This window comes from Pinus tabuliformis, chromosome 6 (genome assembly GCF_031772625.1).
Source record: "Pinus tabuliformis cultivar Carrire ecotype Pingquan chromosome 6, CPIR1, whole genome shotgun sequence".
NCBI classification, from domain to species: Eukaryota; Viridiplantae; Streptophyta; class Pinopsida; order Pinales; family Pinaceae; genus Pinus; species Pinus tabuliformis.
The window spans coordinates 657287492-657302557 of NC_142292.1; the positions used below are offsets into that span (position 1 = coordinate 657287492).

Sequence of the window (15066 nt, forward strand, 5' to 3'; positions counted from 1 at the left end):
GGAGCGCTGGGCAAGATCGGTCTAGATCCGTGGATTGGTAGTGTGGGTCGACACATTCTCAGCAGGGATCTTATAAGGCTCCTTCATGATAGGGATATCTGGAATTTCGCACACATTGCAGATCAACAGCGCACTGATATTTTCACACAGGCATGGAAGTCTGTGCACCAACTCGACCTCCCACCTCAATGGCATCAGGAGTGGGGCGATTATATTCAGGCCTTATCTGAATCCCATATCCGTATTAAACAAGGAGCGGATGAATTAGTTTGGTGTAGGGCTGATAATGGTATATATGCACCAAAACAGGGGTACTACTCCCTCATCACGCACAAAAAGCCAGACATATCTCAGAACTGGTGGCGAGAAATATGGAAGTTGAATGCACCTCCCCGCACCAGGCTCTTCTTCTGGTGTATTCTACAAGATATCGTCCCCACGGGGGAGCATCTCACCCATAGAGCGATTTTCAGACCTACCTGTTGCTCCCTGTGCAAAGCAGCTTCGGAGTCTACGGTGCACCTCTTCCTACATTGCCCAGCTACTCGAGCACTATGGCAAAACATCACTGCATCCCTGGGTATTGTTGGAGCATGGAGCGGGGACGATACGACAAGTGCGTGGGAAGACTGGAGCCGCAGACACCCGGGCTCAAAACTCCTGAATCTTCCCCTTGTGGTCGCATGGCACATATGGCTGGCTCGAAACCGTTACATATTTGAAGACCTGGCTATATGCTGGCCACGAATGGAAGCTTGTATAATATCAGCATATCATGAACTGCCCGACTCCCGTCCCCCCAGGACCAGGACAATTCAACCTCCCCCTATTATTGATAAATCGGTCGCGTGGGCCTTCTTTGATGGCGCAGCAAACCAAACAGGCTGTGGGGGAGGTTTTGTGCTCCACATTAATGAACATCATAGATACATGGTTAAAATGGGGCTCGGTGTGGGCTCGAATAATCTTGCAGAACTCATGACCCTGCGGAACCTACTGCAATTCTCCCTGCAACATCAGTGTTTAAATCTCAATATATATGGGGATTCAATGACTGTTGTAAATTGGATCAATCATGATACTATATGTCACAATCACACACTCAGCAATATATTATATGAAGCACATACTTTCTGGACTGCATTTAATCATGTCTCTTGTATCCACATTTACAGGGAACATAATCACAGCGCTGACCAACTATCCAAGGAGGCAGCGCTACTTCCCAGGGGAGAGTGGATAATACTAGAACAGCAGGGATCCGAGGAGTACAGATATTATCACAGGCCCTACATAGACCAACGAGCTCAGAGGGACAACAGTCCCGGGGCTCTTCAATGAGGATTTTTTTATTTTTGACAAATGTATATATAACAGTTTCTCTTGATGTTTAATGGACCCTGCGTGGTCTCGTATTGGCAAATAACCCAGACTGTAAATGAGGACATACTAGTATCATTTTGACATACTACAAACAAATCAACCTGCTTGGTGAATGTATCTGAACAGTAAAGCATATGCAAGCTACATCTACAATATGTAATTTTCTCCTTATAATGAAAATTACGGATTTTTCCAGTGGAAAAAAAAAAGTACAAGAAATAATATTAATCACTGCAGTAGGATTTCTATTTTTAGAAATTTTCACAGAAAGAACCCATATGACTTGTAGATTCAATCATATAGTAATATGATACTTACTTGTCAACTAAGATTCTTCCCTTCTCTGATGACGTCTTCAACTATCTTGATGCTTTCAATATTTTCAATGAGCCTTCAATAACAGCTTCCAAGAGGGATGATACCAAGATCCTTTGATACTTCCTTCAAGGATGACTTCTTTCCAAGAGAGATCTTCTTGTAATCTTCTTTTAGGCTTTCCTTTGATGAGGGCTTGATGTAGACTTCTGCAATTGATTCCTCTTAGCAAACCCTTCTTGTGTCTACAAGATGACCCTTCTAGTTGCGTTCACCTTTAGCTCTTATACCATGTTGGAAAATGCAATGTGGCAACTACTAATTCAAATTTTCCTTATTCCTTAATACTTGCCTGTGAATCTTATTTATCTTCTTGTGTTTCTTTATTAGATCTTTTCATCAAACAAATATCAAGATCAAAACAATAAAGACAATGGACACAGATATAAGGCTCCAAGTCAAGGGAAAACTCAAAAAACCTCCTCTTCTTATAGAATCTGCTTCAAATGAAACAACAAAGACCTAAACCCTAGACCAAGTCCTCCTCCAAGTACCAAGCCAACTCTTCCAATAGAATCAGATCACCACAACTCAATCTGGCCTCAATCTGCAACTTCGACGACATCTTCAACCCTGCAACTTTGGCTTTATAGCTGTTATAGAAACCCTAGTTCAACTTCTTCAAAAGATCCTTCTCTGAGTAAGACAGATCTTCCCAAGGTCAACGAAGTCAAAATAGAGTATTTCCTCTTCCAAGAACCTGACACTGCAACTCAGACTTGCAATTTTGACCTTCCTCGAAGTTGCAAAAACCCTAATTCTTCACACGTGTGAGAGAGATAGAGCCCAAAAACAAGTTTTCTTCCTTCTTTTCTTCTTCTAGACCTTCGCTCTTCTTGTCTTCTTGCTTCCCAGCTACAGATCGAATTTCCTTTCTTGATATCGAACTTGTGAGTGAGTGAGTGACAAATGAGGTCTAAATGCTCCTTTATATAGCCTTTTCAAGGGGTTGAATTCCCTCTTTTAGGCCAACTTGTAACAGCCAGGGCCAACTTTTACTTTGGAGGTTTCCAGGACTTTCTAAACTCAAATTTATTTTACAAGTTACATCTTGCCTAGAAGGGTCTTATAAACATGATGTTGACTCTCTTGACTCATGAGTCATGACAATATATCCTATGACCTAACAAATCCTAGAAGCATGAAGAACATGCTTTTACCTAGAGGACCATCAATAATGAGCATGAAACCCATGCTTTAAAATAATAACTTTTTATTTTTCTTCTTTTGTTTGTTACATAAGATACATATTGAAATGAGTACAATAACAATTATGAAGACCAAAACTAGGTACATCTCCAACAGTTAATTTGTTGGAGATTGGAGAGGCCGAATTGTTGTAGCTAGAAGGAGGTGCAATGGATGGGGAGGCCGATTTTCCAAGGTTGATTTGTGAGTGCACAGAGGTTGACCAAGGGCAAGGAGCAAGGGCCAATTCACTAGTGAGACGTGGGTTGATTTACTTGTGAGACGTGGGTCGATTTACTTGTGAGAGGTGTGTTGATTTTTTCTAGGCTGAATTTTTTTCAGTGGCTAGTTTCCAGTTGGTCTAATTTCCTTGGACCGAAATATTCTAGTGAGGTCGAGTTGCAAGTTCCAAGCACTGTACTTTTATTTGTAATTTCTCTATGGGTCGAAACCCTGATTTTCTAGATTAATTAATGAAGGAGATTGTAGTGGGTGTTTATTTGTTCTAATGTGTGATTGATCTCTCTTTGATTTTATTTTCGTTGCATATAAATTCCTGGATATTAAAATACCAGTGATTTTATTTTCAACAATTCAAAATTTATTTGGTCAATAAAATAAATTGTTGCGAATAAATAATTCTTGTGATCTAACTTCCTTTAAAATAAAATATCATTATTTGATTTAATTCCTTAATCAAGCTTAAGCAAACTAAATCTAATTAACTCCTAAAATCAAGTAAACTAACACATAATCAAATAAAACAGTCAAGCCATGTGTACAGTGAAAAGATGAGGAGATTCCCCATAAAAGTGGGATCGATTCTTCAAAAAATGGTGAATGATGGTTAATGATATCATGTCTAGCATCCAAAGGTTCCAAAGCTTGTTGAAGATGACCAACGTCCCCCATGGTTTAAGCCCCCCATCATATGATGAAGCAACACCCAAGTCAAAATCTGCCCGGCGTCTATCCTTTATTTCTGCTTGATCCAACATTGAGATGCTTACACAATGGACAAGTCCCCATTGTTTATCTCCAAGGCTCCAACATTCACCTACTTTGATACAACACCCTCATTTGAATTTGATTTGACTCTCTTTGGATGGATGTCACCTTTGAAATAGCTCCATAGAACACTCAATTTATGGTCCAATGCCTCTAAATGATGCCTCAAGACAAGGTCCATGCCCATACCTTGGGTCAGAAGGTCTTCATAAAGCATTGGGATGACCAATTAAGTCACAAAAAAGCCATAATAACACCCAACAGCTAGATTGACTTCCAATAAACAAGGTGTCAATCCTCTAATTACCCTCATCAAATCCTCAAGTGAAAACTTCAAGGTAAATCGACATCAGCCTTATGGTAGCGAGAGAATGCCACACCATCACAAGTCACCCATGTGACTTTTCCATATCATCAAAGTACCCCTGTTATGAATATATTTTTTTTTAATATCCTTTTTTTTAGGAATATATATATATAACTCTCTTTTTTTATAATAATTTTTTTTAATAGTTTTTTTTCCTTTATGTATATTTGAACTTTTTTCCTTTTTTTTATTATAATTTTGATGGCCAATGGCCTGATGGCAACATGGAGAACCTCCAACATTGTGTAGCGAAACACTTCAATTGCGACAACAAAGAAGTTGACGGACACTTAAATGGCCAAAAAGCTGGGAATCGGGATCAGAGAACGTGGCTCTGATACCAATGTAACGAACAAGGTTCGTATACTCAAAGGAATGGTTTGATACCAATGTAACAAACAAAGTTCGTATATGCAGCAGAATACTCAGAGGATCTTGTATATGTAAATATCCGTGATAAGACAATATATATTTATATAAGAAATGTACTGAAGATATGAGATATGAGATTGTTACAAATGAGACCTGCTTATATACTTAGGCAGGTGCCACTTCATGGAAAGTCATGTCCCATTAGACATGCCTCTTCAGTCCTAATTACTAATTAATCATTACTATATTTACATTATTTTTATATAAATTATATTCATAGCAAAAGGATGCAACAATGTATAAAAGAAACATTGGACTTTAGCATTCTATATGTGAAAACAAAGGAGAATCAATTGTGTGGCTATTCAGATTTGGATTGGGCAAGATCCACAGATCACAAGAACTCTTCAATAGGTTATCTGCTCAGTGTTGGTATAAAGGCAATTTCTAGGATCAGCAAGAAACAACACATAGTTACACTTTCCTCTACTGAAGAAGAATACAAAGCAACAGAAAATAGGACATGTGAAGCAATTTGACTGAGAAAAATGCTTGCAAATCTGAGGTCAATCAAGATGAGCCCATTGTACCTTTTGTAATAACCCCATCTTCCATGAACAAACCAAACATATTGATGTGCACTGTCATTTCGATTGACAGCTTGTAGAAAATGGAGAAGTTGAATTGAAATATTGTCCAGTTTACAGCTAGACTACAAACATTTTCACCAAGTCTTTTGGCCCAAGTAAATTTGTGAAATTTAGAGACAACCTTGGTGTAGTTTCTAGAATGACCATCAAGGGAGATGTCGCTATTTAGTTCATAATGGTCATTCAGACACTAGACTGTTGACTTGGGCATAATAATAAAGTCGCTTGAAGGCTTAGTCTTATTAATGTTTCAATGTTGTATTAATGACTTGAAGTACATTTATGTCATTTTAGGGTTTATGCACTTGGGGTCTATGTTGTTCCTTCACTATAAAAGGGCACATGATCTCCCCATTTTAACATCAAAGAAATGTTTTTCTCTTCCAAGTTCTCTTGTGTTCTTGGTTTCTTTGTGTTAGTTTTTCATATTTTAATAACACTATCTCTGCAAATCTATGTGGTTGTGCATGTTGAGTGCATAAGTTGATATACATCAAAAAGATCACAAGGAAATAAGCAATTTAACATGTGCCGAAGATCACAAGGAAAAATGCAAAATGAACCCAAGAGATATATGTGTGTTTACTTACATGGGCAAAATGACTTCCACTAAATTCCTCCTCCTTTGCAATGCACGACATAAATCCTTTACATATGATGCCATAGATCCAACCTTTGTAATTGGTGCCATTTCAGTACAAATTTGCACAATGTGTAAACCCTGCCTGCAACATAAACGTTTGTCAAGCTAGACATGGAGTTTCATTATAACCACTAGAAAAGAAATATATGTACACTAAAATTAAATAACATGATGACTACATCGCATAACTAGCAGTAATAGGTAAACATAGTAGCAATACAACAATTGACACAACAATAGGGTCTATTGTCATTTCCCCTTCACAATAATTACTTATATTTTTTCATTATACAAAACTTGTTTTAGTGTAAGAATCTTTCCTAGAGGGCTCTCTATGGCTTTGAATGGGTCTTCATATATTCCAAGAATGACACCCAGAATAGAAAAAAAAATTATGGCATATAAAGAATACAACATTACTCAAACATAATACTCAACTCTAGACAATATCTACTTTAAGTAATCATCTCAAAGTGGGGCATTCATCAATGTGACTAACTAGGGTTGATTTAAGAATTTAGCCAGTTTAAAGCCAACGTAAGGATTTTAACAAGCATTCATTCTAAAATAACATTAAACAAGAGACCAAAAGCATTTAGTGGGACTTAAAACCTAATAATAAAACTAGGATGGAAGGAACATGCTAGTCATGATCTCTATGTATTTGCCTAGCCTATAAAAAACATGAATGCAAAACAAAAGAGAGAGAGAGAGAGAGAGAAATGTGTGCATGCACATACACACGCATCCAACGGTGAAGGAAAATGGATATGGGATGAGAAAATCACATCATCATGAAAAAAGAAAAGAAAAAATGAAAACAACAAGAAAGATGAGATGCTTTAGGTCATATAGAAGATAAAGGACCCTCAAGTACACAAACAAATTTCACAAAAATAGAAAGGTGATCAATTTGCATAGCTCTCATAACATATAGTCATATTTCATTGGTTGTTTTCAGCCATTGGTAAACCTCTCTATCTTTTCTAATGCATTTACGAAGTGTGAAAGAAAATTTTAAAAATCTTTGATAGGAAAAATTATTCAAATGAAATTAATATAATCCCTTAGATACAATACCATAGATAGTTCAAAACCAAATGAGAATAGAAGAGCAAATAAACGCAATAGCTCAAGTGTCCAATTGAAGGGGTTGAGAAATTCATGGAAAGTGTCCTATATGGTTGTATCTACAAGCCAAAAGAATTTCCCTATATAATAGTACAAAGATATGGAAAAAATTGCCCCAATGTATCATCAATCCATTACACAAGGGTCTCATTCGGCACTGTTACCACCCAAACTAGCGGTCTTGTCAAAGTTCTTACAAGACACTAAGATGCCATGCTACCCACCAAAATGGGAACCTCATAGGAGAAAAAAAAATCTACTATCTTAGACAGACAACCAGCCAACAGCGCTACAGGTTGCTCATTAATGATGATATGCCAGTTTTCTCCGCCATCTGCACCAGTCATGCACCTCTCGCCATTCGATATTCCTCTTGGATGAAGGTGTACTACCACTCAACAAGTACTTTGACCATTTTGCAATTAAGTGCTTCTAGTTAATGTTTTGGCCATTTTAACATAAATAAATGGGTGATCTGGATGATTGACCAATATTGAATGTAAACTTGTTCTCTCACATTACCATGGGGGTTAATCTTTAGTCTTAGTCCAATGGGGCCTCCTCTAAGGCCTTAGGGCCATAGGAAGGGTACTACTTGGGAAACCTGGATTGAAATAGCGTGTCCATTACTCTTTCCATACCTAGCATCTTCCATATCACATCATTCCTTTGATGCCCACTACATCCTTCAGGTTAAGTGTCATTGATTCATTGGGATTTGGCACTCACAAATCCACATCCTTGCGTCAAGCCAAAAAACTTTGCCTTGGAAGTTGATGCAGCTAAAAGAATGAAGAAGCATAAGATGGCCACAACAAAAGAAAAAGAAAGTCAAAATGAAAAAGGTGGTCGGGACAAAAGTTAGTGTGTGGGAAAAAGCCTAGCATGAGCTCAAACCCCCTCATTATCCATCATCCGGTTCTTGAACACTTGAAGCTCCATCTCATCATAAGGAACCTTTGCATGTCCCAACCCTGATGAGCAAGAAACTGACTCATCTTATGGGGCAAAAGAAATGTTAGGTCATAAAGAGCAAGCTTTGATCCTTGAGCTATGCACCATTGAAAGTGTTATCTAAAAGAAGTAAAAGGTGCACCAAAGGGGAGGAAAAAGTTGGTCGAGGAAAGGGTAACTCATGCCTCCACAATTGCTCCCTCCTTTACATCTATACACTCAAGATGTGGACTCTCATTAGCTGCTCCAATAACCATGGAACTTAGCCATGAAGTATTTCCCCTCCATTGCCAGCTATTCTCACTAACACCTATGGATTCAAGGGTTGTCCTTGGAAATGTCACCTCCCCTTAGGGTCTGAAAGCACTTAATAGGGTTGATTACTTATCCACCCCTACAAAGGCAAGGAACACTTTTACAAGACATGGTCTAGTTAGATATTTGATGGTGAACCCAATTTGAAGTATTAATATGCCCTTAATACTTAAGTATGTCCCACTCAGATGCATCTATGGTTTTGGTTTCTAGTGAATGGTTTTTTCACTTGAGTTTGAGATGGTTTTGCCAAGTGGTTTTGAGCAGTTGAGGCCTTGAGGGCACCCTATTCCACTCCTACTGCACATGATGCCCAGGCATACTACACTTCCAAATAGCATGATATCTTGTAGATGCAATGTTTCCCTTATTCAATAGAGCATTGGGCACTTTGATCATTGATGACCTTAGCAATTGGTGGACACCCCAGAGCACCCTTAGATGCCAGAATGCTAAGGTTCTCTTACGTAGCGTTAAGGACTCTTGAAGACGTGCCAATGGACCTAGCACGACCCCAATTTAGCCTTGACACTACTTGATGGGCTTGATGAGGGCTTGTTGCACCTAATGGGGCCCCAATGCTGGAGAGAGAGTACACCCGTAGTTTTAAAAACTGGAGTTGGTTTTTGAACCAACCGCCTATCTAACCGAGACTAAAATTGGAACCGAATCGAACTGGATTCAATAAACCAAAATTGAAAAAAATACATCAAATAATTAATTCATAGTGAAAAAAATATTTTTAAGGTTACGAACCATGATTCTAATCCATTTGAGACAAAATACGCAAAGTTTGCTCATCTATATACCATTTAAGCGTGCATATATCAAAATGGCATTGAGTGCGCCACATATCATCAACAAAATACATAAGCAAAGAGGCTCTAAATGGCCTCTAGACTCCAAAAGAAATGCTACAACTCAAGCTACTAGGCCACTAGCCTACTCCAAATCAATAATCAACATGATCAGTCATCAAACTCACACCACTACTACACCTGGGATCATCACCAGGAGCAAATAAACATCATCTGGCTCAGAATCCAAGTACTCCTCAAACTCCTTTTGGCATTAGTAGCAATTTTAACAGTAGCAAAAAATAACATTGGGCCTAGCAGAACTAGAGGCTTCCATATTATCTTGATTGGTTGATAAGAATTCATCAAGTTTCCCTATACTTAGTGAGTGCCACACGACTAGTGAGTCCTGGTGAGGATAGTCAACTCAATTAGCAATAGGTTTAGCCAACTGGACTTGTGAAGTTCTGGCAAGTGTTGGTCAGTCCTCTAACTATGAGACATATTTGTTAGAACATACATAGACACATCAAACATAAACATTATAACCAGCACATTGTAATGGTTCGGGCTGAAAGAATAAGAACCAAATGACAAAAAAATTCCCAAAGTTTGGTGTAACTTATTCGTCTTGTGGAGTACAAATAATGGGGGTAAAGGGCAAACTATTGCCATAATTAATGTTTCCCCTTCTATAGACACAACTTACCTATTTATCTGTAAATAATTCAGTAGTTGCATCAATATGACATGCATAACCCTCATCATTTCTAATAATCAAGAGTATGTGTAACATTTTGATGAGGGTTGCACATATTGTTGTTTCATTGAGTGGTCTTGGCTTGCCTATTTATCAGTTATATACTAAATACATGCTCCTCTTTATCAATAAGTAAGCTCATAAGCTAGAACACCATAACAATGTCTTTCTCACTAGGCTATTTGTTATCAATCAGATTCGTCCCTTGGGAATTGATCCCAAGGAGTTTGAGTGGAAAATTTAGACTTGCTATCCCTCTCACCAACAGCAAGTCTTTTGCTTCAGAAGTTCAAAACCAATGCATGCTAGTTCCAAGTGTTGAAATTGTAGCTATGATTGGTCTTCATAAAATTATTTATTTTCATTGCATTTGAAAAAACCAAAAATATTATTTTTTTATAATTTCAAGTGTTAGGCTGGTTCTTCTAGATGATCAAGTCGACTTGCCTAAAAAATCACATGATGGCTAGTTGGCTTGCCTTCAAACTCGCTCATTCGGATCACATGATGGCTTGTTGGCCTGCCTTGGAATTCTCTCACTCGGATCACATGATGGTTAGTTGGTCTGCCTTGAAATTATCTCATTCAGATCACATGATAGCTAGGAAACCGGATTCGTCCTAAACCCCCTGCGAATCCCGAATCCGGCAAATCCGACACGATTCGGTCTGGATTCGTGTCCAAATCACAGGACACGTCGTGTCCGTTTCGAACATGTCGTGTCCGAGGGCGTGTCGCGATTTTAGGACACGTGTCCGGTTTCCAAGACTTGCTAAGCTCAGCGCGGGTATGAAAAGGGCGTGTTTTCTCATTAATATTTTCATTTGGTAAGTGATTTGTGCTGTTGTAGCAAGGAGTAGAGCATTTTGGCAGCTTCATAATCAAGTCTAGGCCCTAGTATTGATATGCTATTCATGGTAATGTTAAATTCTTAAAGTAAAAGTGACATTCTCCTTAATCTTCATTTTCATCCTTTTACTTAAATTTTTAACATTACCATGAAATGACTCAGGATGTTTGAGAGTGGTTCCGGCCTCATTGGATTTCATATGGAGAAAGTAGAATTTTAGATTTCATTCAAAATCCAACAGACTTATCAGTTTTTCAGGATTTTAGGATTGGGCGATTGCAATGTTTCCATTGAATTTTTTCATGTATTAGGGTATGGAACTCATATTTAATCAAGAGCACCAAACCAAGAGCTTCTGAATATGTCGCTCTCGCTCCCGTTTTTGCTCCCGCTCCCCGCTTTCGCTCCTGCTCCCAAGTAACACTGTTCCTGATGATATGGGTCTGGACACCATTGTTGAGTTGGCATTGGCCAACATGGATCTCAATGATCCAGTGCTAGAGCCTGTTAGATTTGATGACTTAGAGGGGTCAGCCTCCATACCAGCAGATGCAAAGGCGACTATGGATACAGGGGAGAAGGAGGATGTAGAGGAGAGCAGTGGGGACCATGATGATGGGGACAGTGATGCTGATTCTGATGCTAATTGATGCCTTGAGGCTTGTATACCTGTAGTTGTTTTATATTTTCTATTTCTATTTGCCATTGGCATTGCACCAACACTACCTATGTAACACATTTTGATTTGATGACTTAATGAGAAAACTACAGTTGTCAGTGTGTTTATCTTACTATCTTGTAGTTGTAAGTTGTCTTTCAGTTATGAATTATGAATCATGATTTAAATTTTTAATAGATTTATCATTTATGTGACCAGTACCACTGACATTTATTTGAAATTTGTATGTACTATGCATGCTAATAGCTATAGATGAAGATCTATGTTTGAAATCAATAAATTTGTATCATTAATTAAAATTTGTGTAAGAAATATGATAATATCTAATTTTTAATATATATATATATATATATATATATATTTAAATATTATATATATATATATATATATATATATATATATATATATATATATTAATAAAATAATATATAACGTGTCCTAACGTGTCCTGTTCCGGGGGATCAGCGTGTCCCGAATCCGACACCACGAATCCCGAATCCTACGTGTCCTGAATCCCCGTGTCAGGTGACTTAGCATGATAGCTAGTTGGCATGCCTAGAAAATCACTCATTCGGATCAGATTAGTCTTTCTAAATGGTCAAGACAGTTTTCCTAGGAACTCACCAATTCGGATCAGTTAATGGCTATATAAAGAACTCAATTCGCTCTTCCTAAAAGGCAATTCGATCACTCAAGAATCATCATCTGTTCATCTATTTGAAGGTCTTCTAAGGAGTATTCAAGGCTACTGTGGAAGAGATCCGAGATCTGCTTTTTGTTCAGAAGCTGATGTGAAAGGTCTGAAGTATACTTCTTGTCCGAATTTTGGAGCTATGTGGAGGGTCTGAGATCTGTATCCTTGTTCAAATTTTGTTTCCATCCGAGATTTGTTTCTAGGCTGAGCTCAAGGAGGTTGTACCGAGGCTTTTTCTCTGAGATATGTGGCATACTTATATGTTGTTTCAAGTTCAGAGATCTATGGTATATACATTGATTTCAGATCTGATCTATTTCTCTAGGTTCAAGTTTTGATCTACTTCTCTGAGATTTGTGGCATATATATATATATATATACGAGTTCTGATATAATTAAGTTATGTGATTAGGACAAGATCTGAGGTCATTTTTAGATCCATCTCTCTAAGATCTAAGTTACTTCAGAACTGAGATTTGATCCCGGTATCTTGCATACTCAGATCTGCATCTTATATGAAGTCTGAACCTCTAAAGGAACGGACAAGAGCTTTGTTTATGTGGTATGTTTGTGATCTTGTGATCTTGTTGATAGACATTGTATTAGCACTTGTGGAAGCCATCTTGTAGTCTTGATGTCTTGCTGAAGGATCTCTATAAGGAAAAGCTTGTTTGGGTTTTCCCTTTCATGGAGTTTCGCTCTAGTCTCCGACCTAAACTCTGGTGTCTCTTGTTATTGTGCTCTGTGATCTCTACTCATGTTGAAATTTGGGCAGCTATGAGACGAATTTCCCATATAAACCCTAAGAGCCCAAGAGGAGCTGAATTGATGTCAAAGCGGGAGCAGGTGCAGGATGTCGAGCAGGTGCAAGATGTCGAGCAAGTGCAGGATGAGGTGTAAAAGTAGGTGCAGGATGATGACGCAGCTGATGATGTAGCTTGATGGTGCCCACAGGATGATGCAGTGATGAAACCCTAGATAACCCTACCACTAGGGTTTGATTTCTTGGACAATGGCCACACCCCACAATTGTTGAGGATTTTGATTATGCAGATCAGTTAGTTTGTCTTGGAGACACTCGCCATCAGATTCTCCTCGTCATGTTGATTCTGGTGGTATGTGGAGCGCCCTATGGGCTTTCACGGTCTATGAGATAAGCCCAGTAAAAGTTGAAGACCCAGGTTGTGGTCCAAAACCCCCAAGAGATGCTTAGGTGGCATCATAGTGTTGGTTGAATGATGTGGAAATTCCAATGGCATGATGATGTGGCAGTACCAATTGGATGATGTGGCATCATATTGATTCGTTTGATGACATGGCAAGTAGTCATTAGGTTGGAAGAAACTCATCATGGATATCACTCACAAATATTGTGGAATGACAACTTATTCTTGGTATATGGGTTTGAAAAAATTTGAATTAAATTATTAATAAAATTAAAAGACCTTTTATTTCTTTTAATAAATTTTGGACCAACGTCTTGGACTCCAAAACTAAAATTCAAATCCCAAATTATTTTAACTTCCCTCCTAATCCTTTTTGGTCGGCCTATTCTTAAGTCCTTCCACAAATCTATATAAAGGAAGGACATTTGAAAACTTCAAATATCGAAGTTGTCGAGATTCCTTCTCTATATCTGTCGCTTTGAAAATTTGAAACGTATGGACGGTTTTGGGCTAGAATTTTCTGGAACGGTTTCGAAGTCTGATTTCTAGTTATATACGTGACCCATCTGTGGTCGTAATAATTTTCAATGTTGCAGATAATCCTTTTTAAACAATGCACGGTGCATTGAAGAATACATAACAGGCTACTATTGGTATTGAATGTCTATCGGAGATGATGTATCTTGAGGATCGAACAGTTCGATTGCAGTTGTGGCATACTGTTGGGCAAGAACGTTTATGATTAGAGCTCTGAAATAGGACGTTGGATGAAGGGTTTCGCTTGGCTTTTATTTAAAGGGTACATGGTCAAATTGCAGGGTAGAGGTTTATATCCTGCGGTTCTGTAGGGTCAACTACAGTGAATTCATAAATTTTGTGGTGGGTTTTCTTTGGGAGAAAATGTAAGTCTGTGGCCCTCTTCTAGGGCATTCTTAGGATCTCCGACCTTGCATATTCTGGCCTCTAATTATCACCAAGCCTGTGGCTCTGTGAATGTTTTACGTTTTGTGCAAATCACATGGATTCCCAATCCTTATGTTGGTCATGGCTCTCACTTTTCTGTAGCATATTTCTATGGCAGGGGTTGCGCTAAGCTGTGATATCGCCCATACTCACTTTGATCTTGCTATTTATCTGAAATACTGTTGAGAATGGTGACATTAAACTCCTGTGGTTTTGTTTACTCAATGAAACATTCCCACACCATCTCACATCACAATTGTAATGGTTTTGCTATGGTCTCACAGTAATCCTGTCTCTCTATAGTTCTCGCTATGTTCTACATGCTCCTGCTCATTATATGGCATGATCTATTTATAAATCTCGCTGAAATTCACTCTGATGTTTGAGCTCACTATACTCAGAGGCACTAATTTGTGGTACAACAGTAGCCCGCTTGCATATGATCCCACACTATTATGAACACTTCCAACTATGGTTGAGCATACACCGTACCTTGACAATGATAAGTTTCCAGCCCGCCTAGTGCTCAAAATTGTGATCTTGCAGTAACAGCAATTCAGTGTAATCATGTGACCTTACAAGGATGACAGAGCCTCTTTGACAGTGTTTCAATAGACAAATGATCTGTTGATAACAGGACAGCAATGCCCAATAGCATCACAATCCTTGTGGCTATAGCTATCCACCACATGCACTACTTGGTAGTTGATAGTGATATGGAAGCTTGATGGCATCCTGTTGCAACCCTTGATGATCCAATAACTTGTATCT

At 38.4% G+C, this 15066-nt stretch overlaps 1 protein-coding gene across 2 annotated transcripts in view; it reads right to left on the minus strand.

The window, feature by feature from the left end:
• The window catches only part of LOC149260315 (uncharacterized), a 350342-nt gene that overhangs the window by 274081 nt on the left and 61195 nt on the right, over nt 1-15066 (minus strand). For both annotated transcript variants that reach the window (XM_089420223.1, XM_089420214.1), the window contains one exon: nt 5934-6068. In XM_089420223.1, the coding sequence (XP_089276349.1) occupies nt 5934-6068 (135 nt within the window). The remainder of the gene's footprint in view (nt 1-5933; nt 6069-15066) is intronic.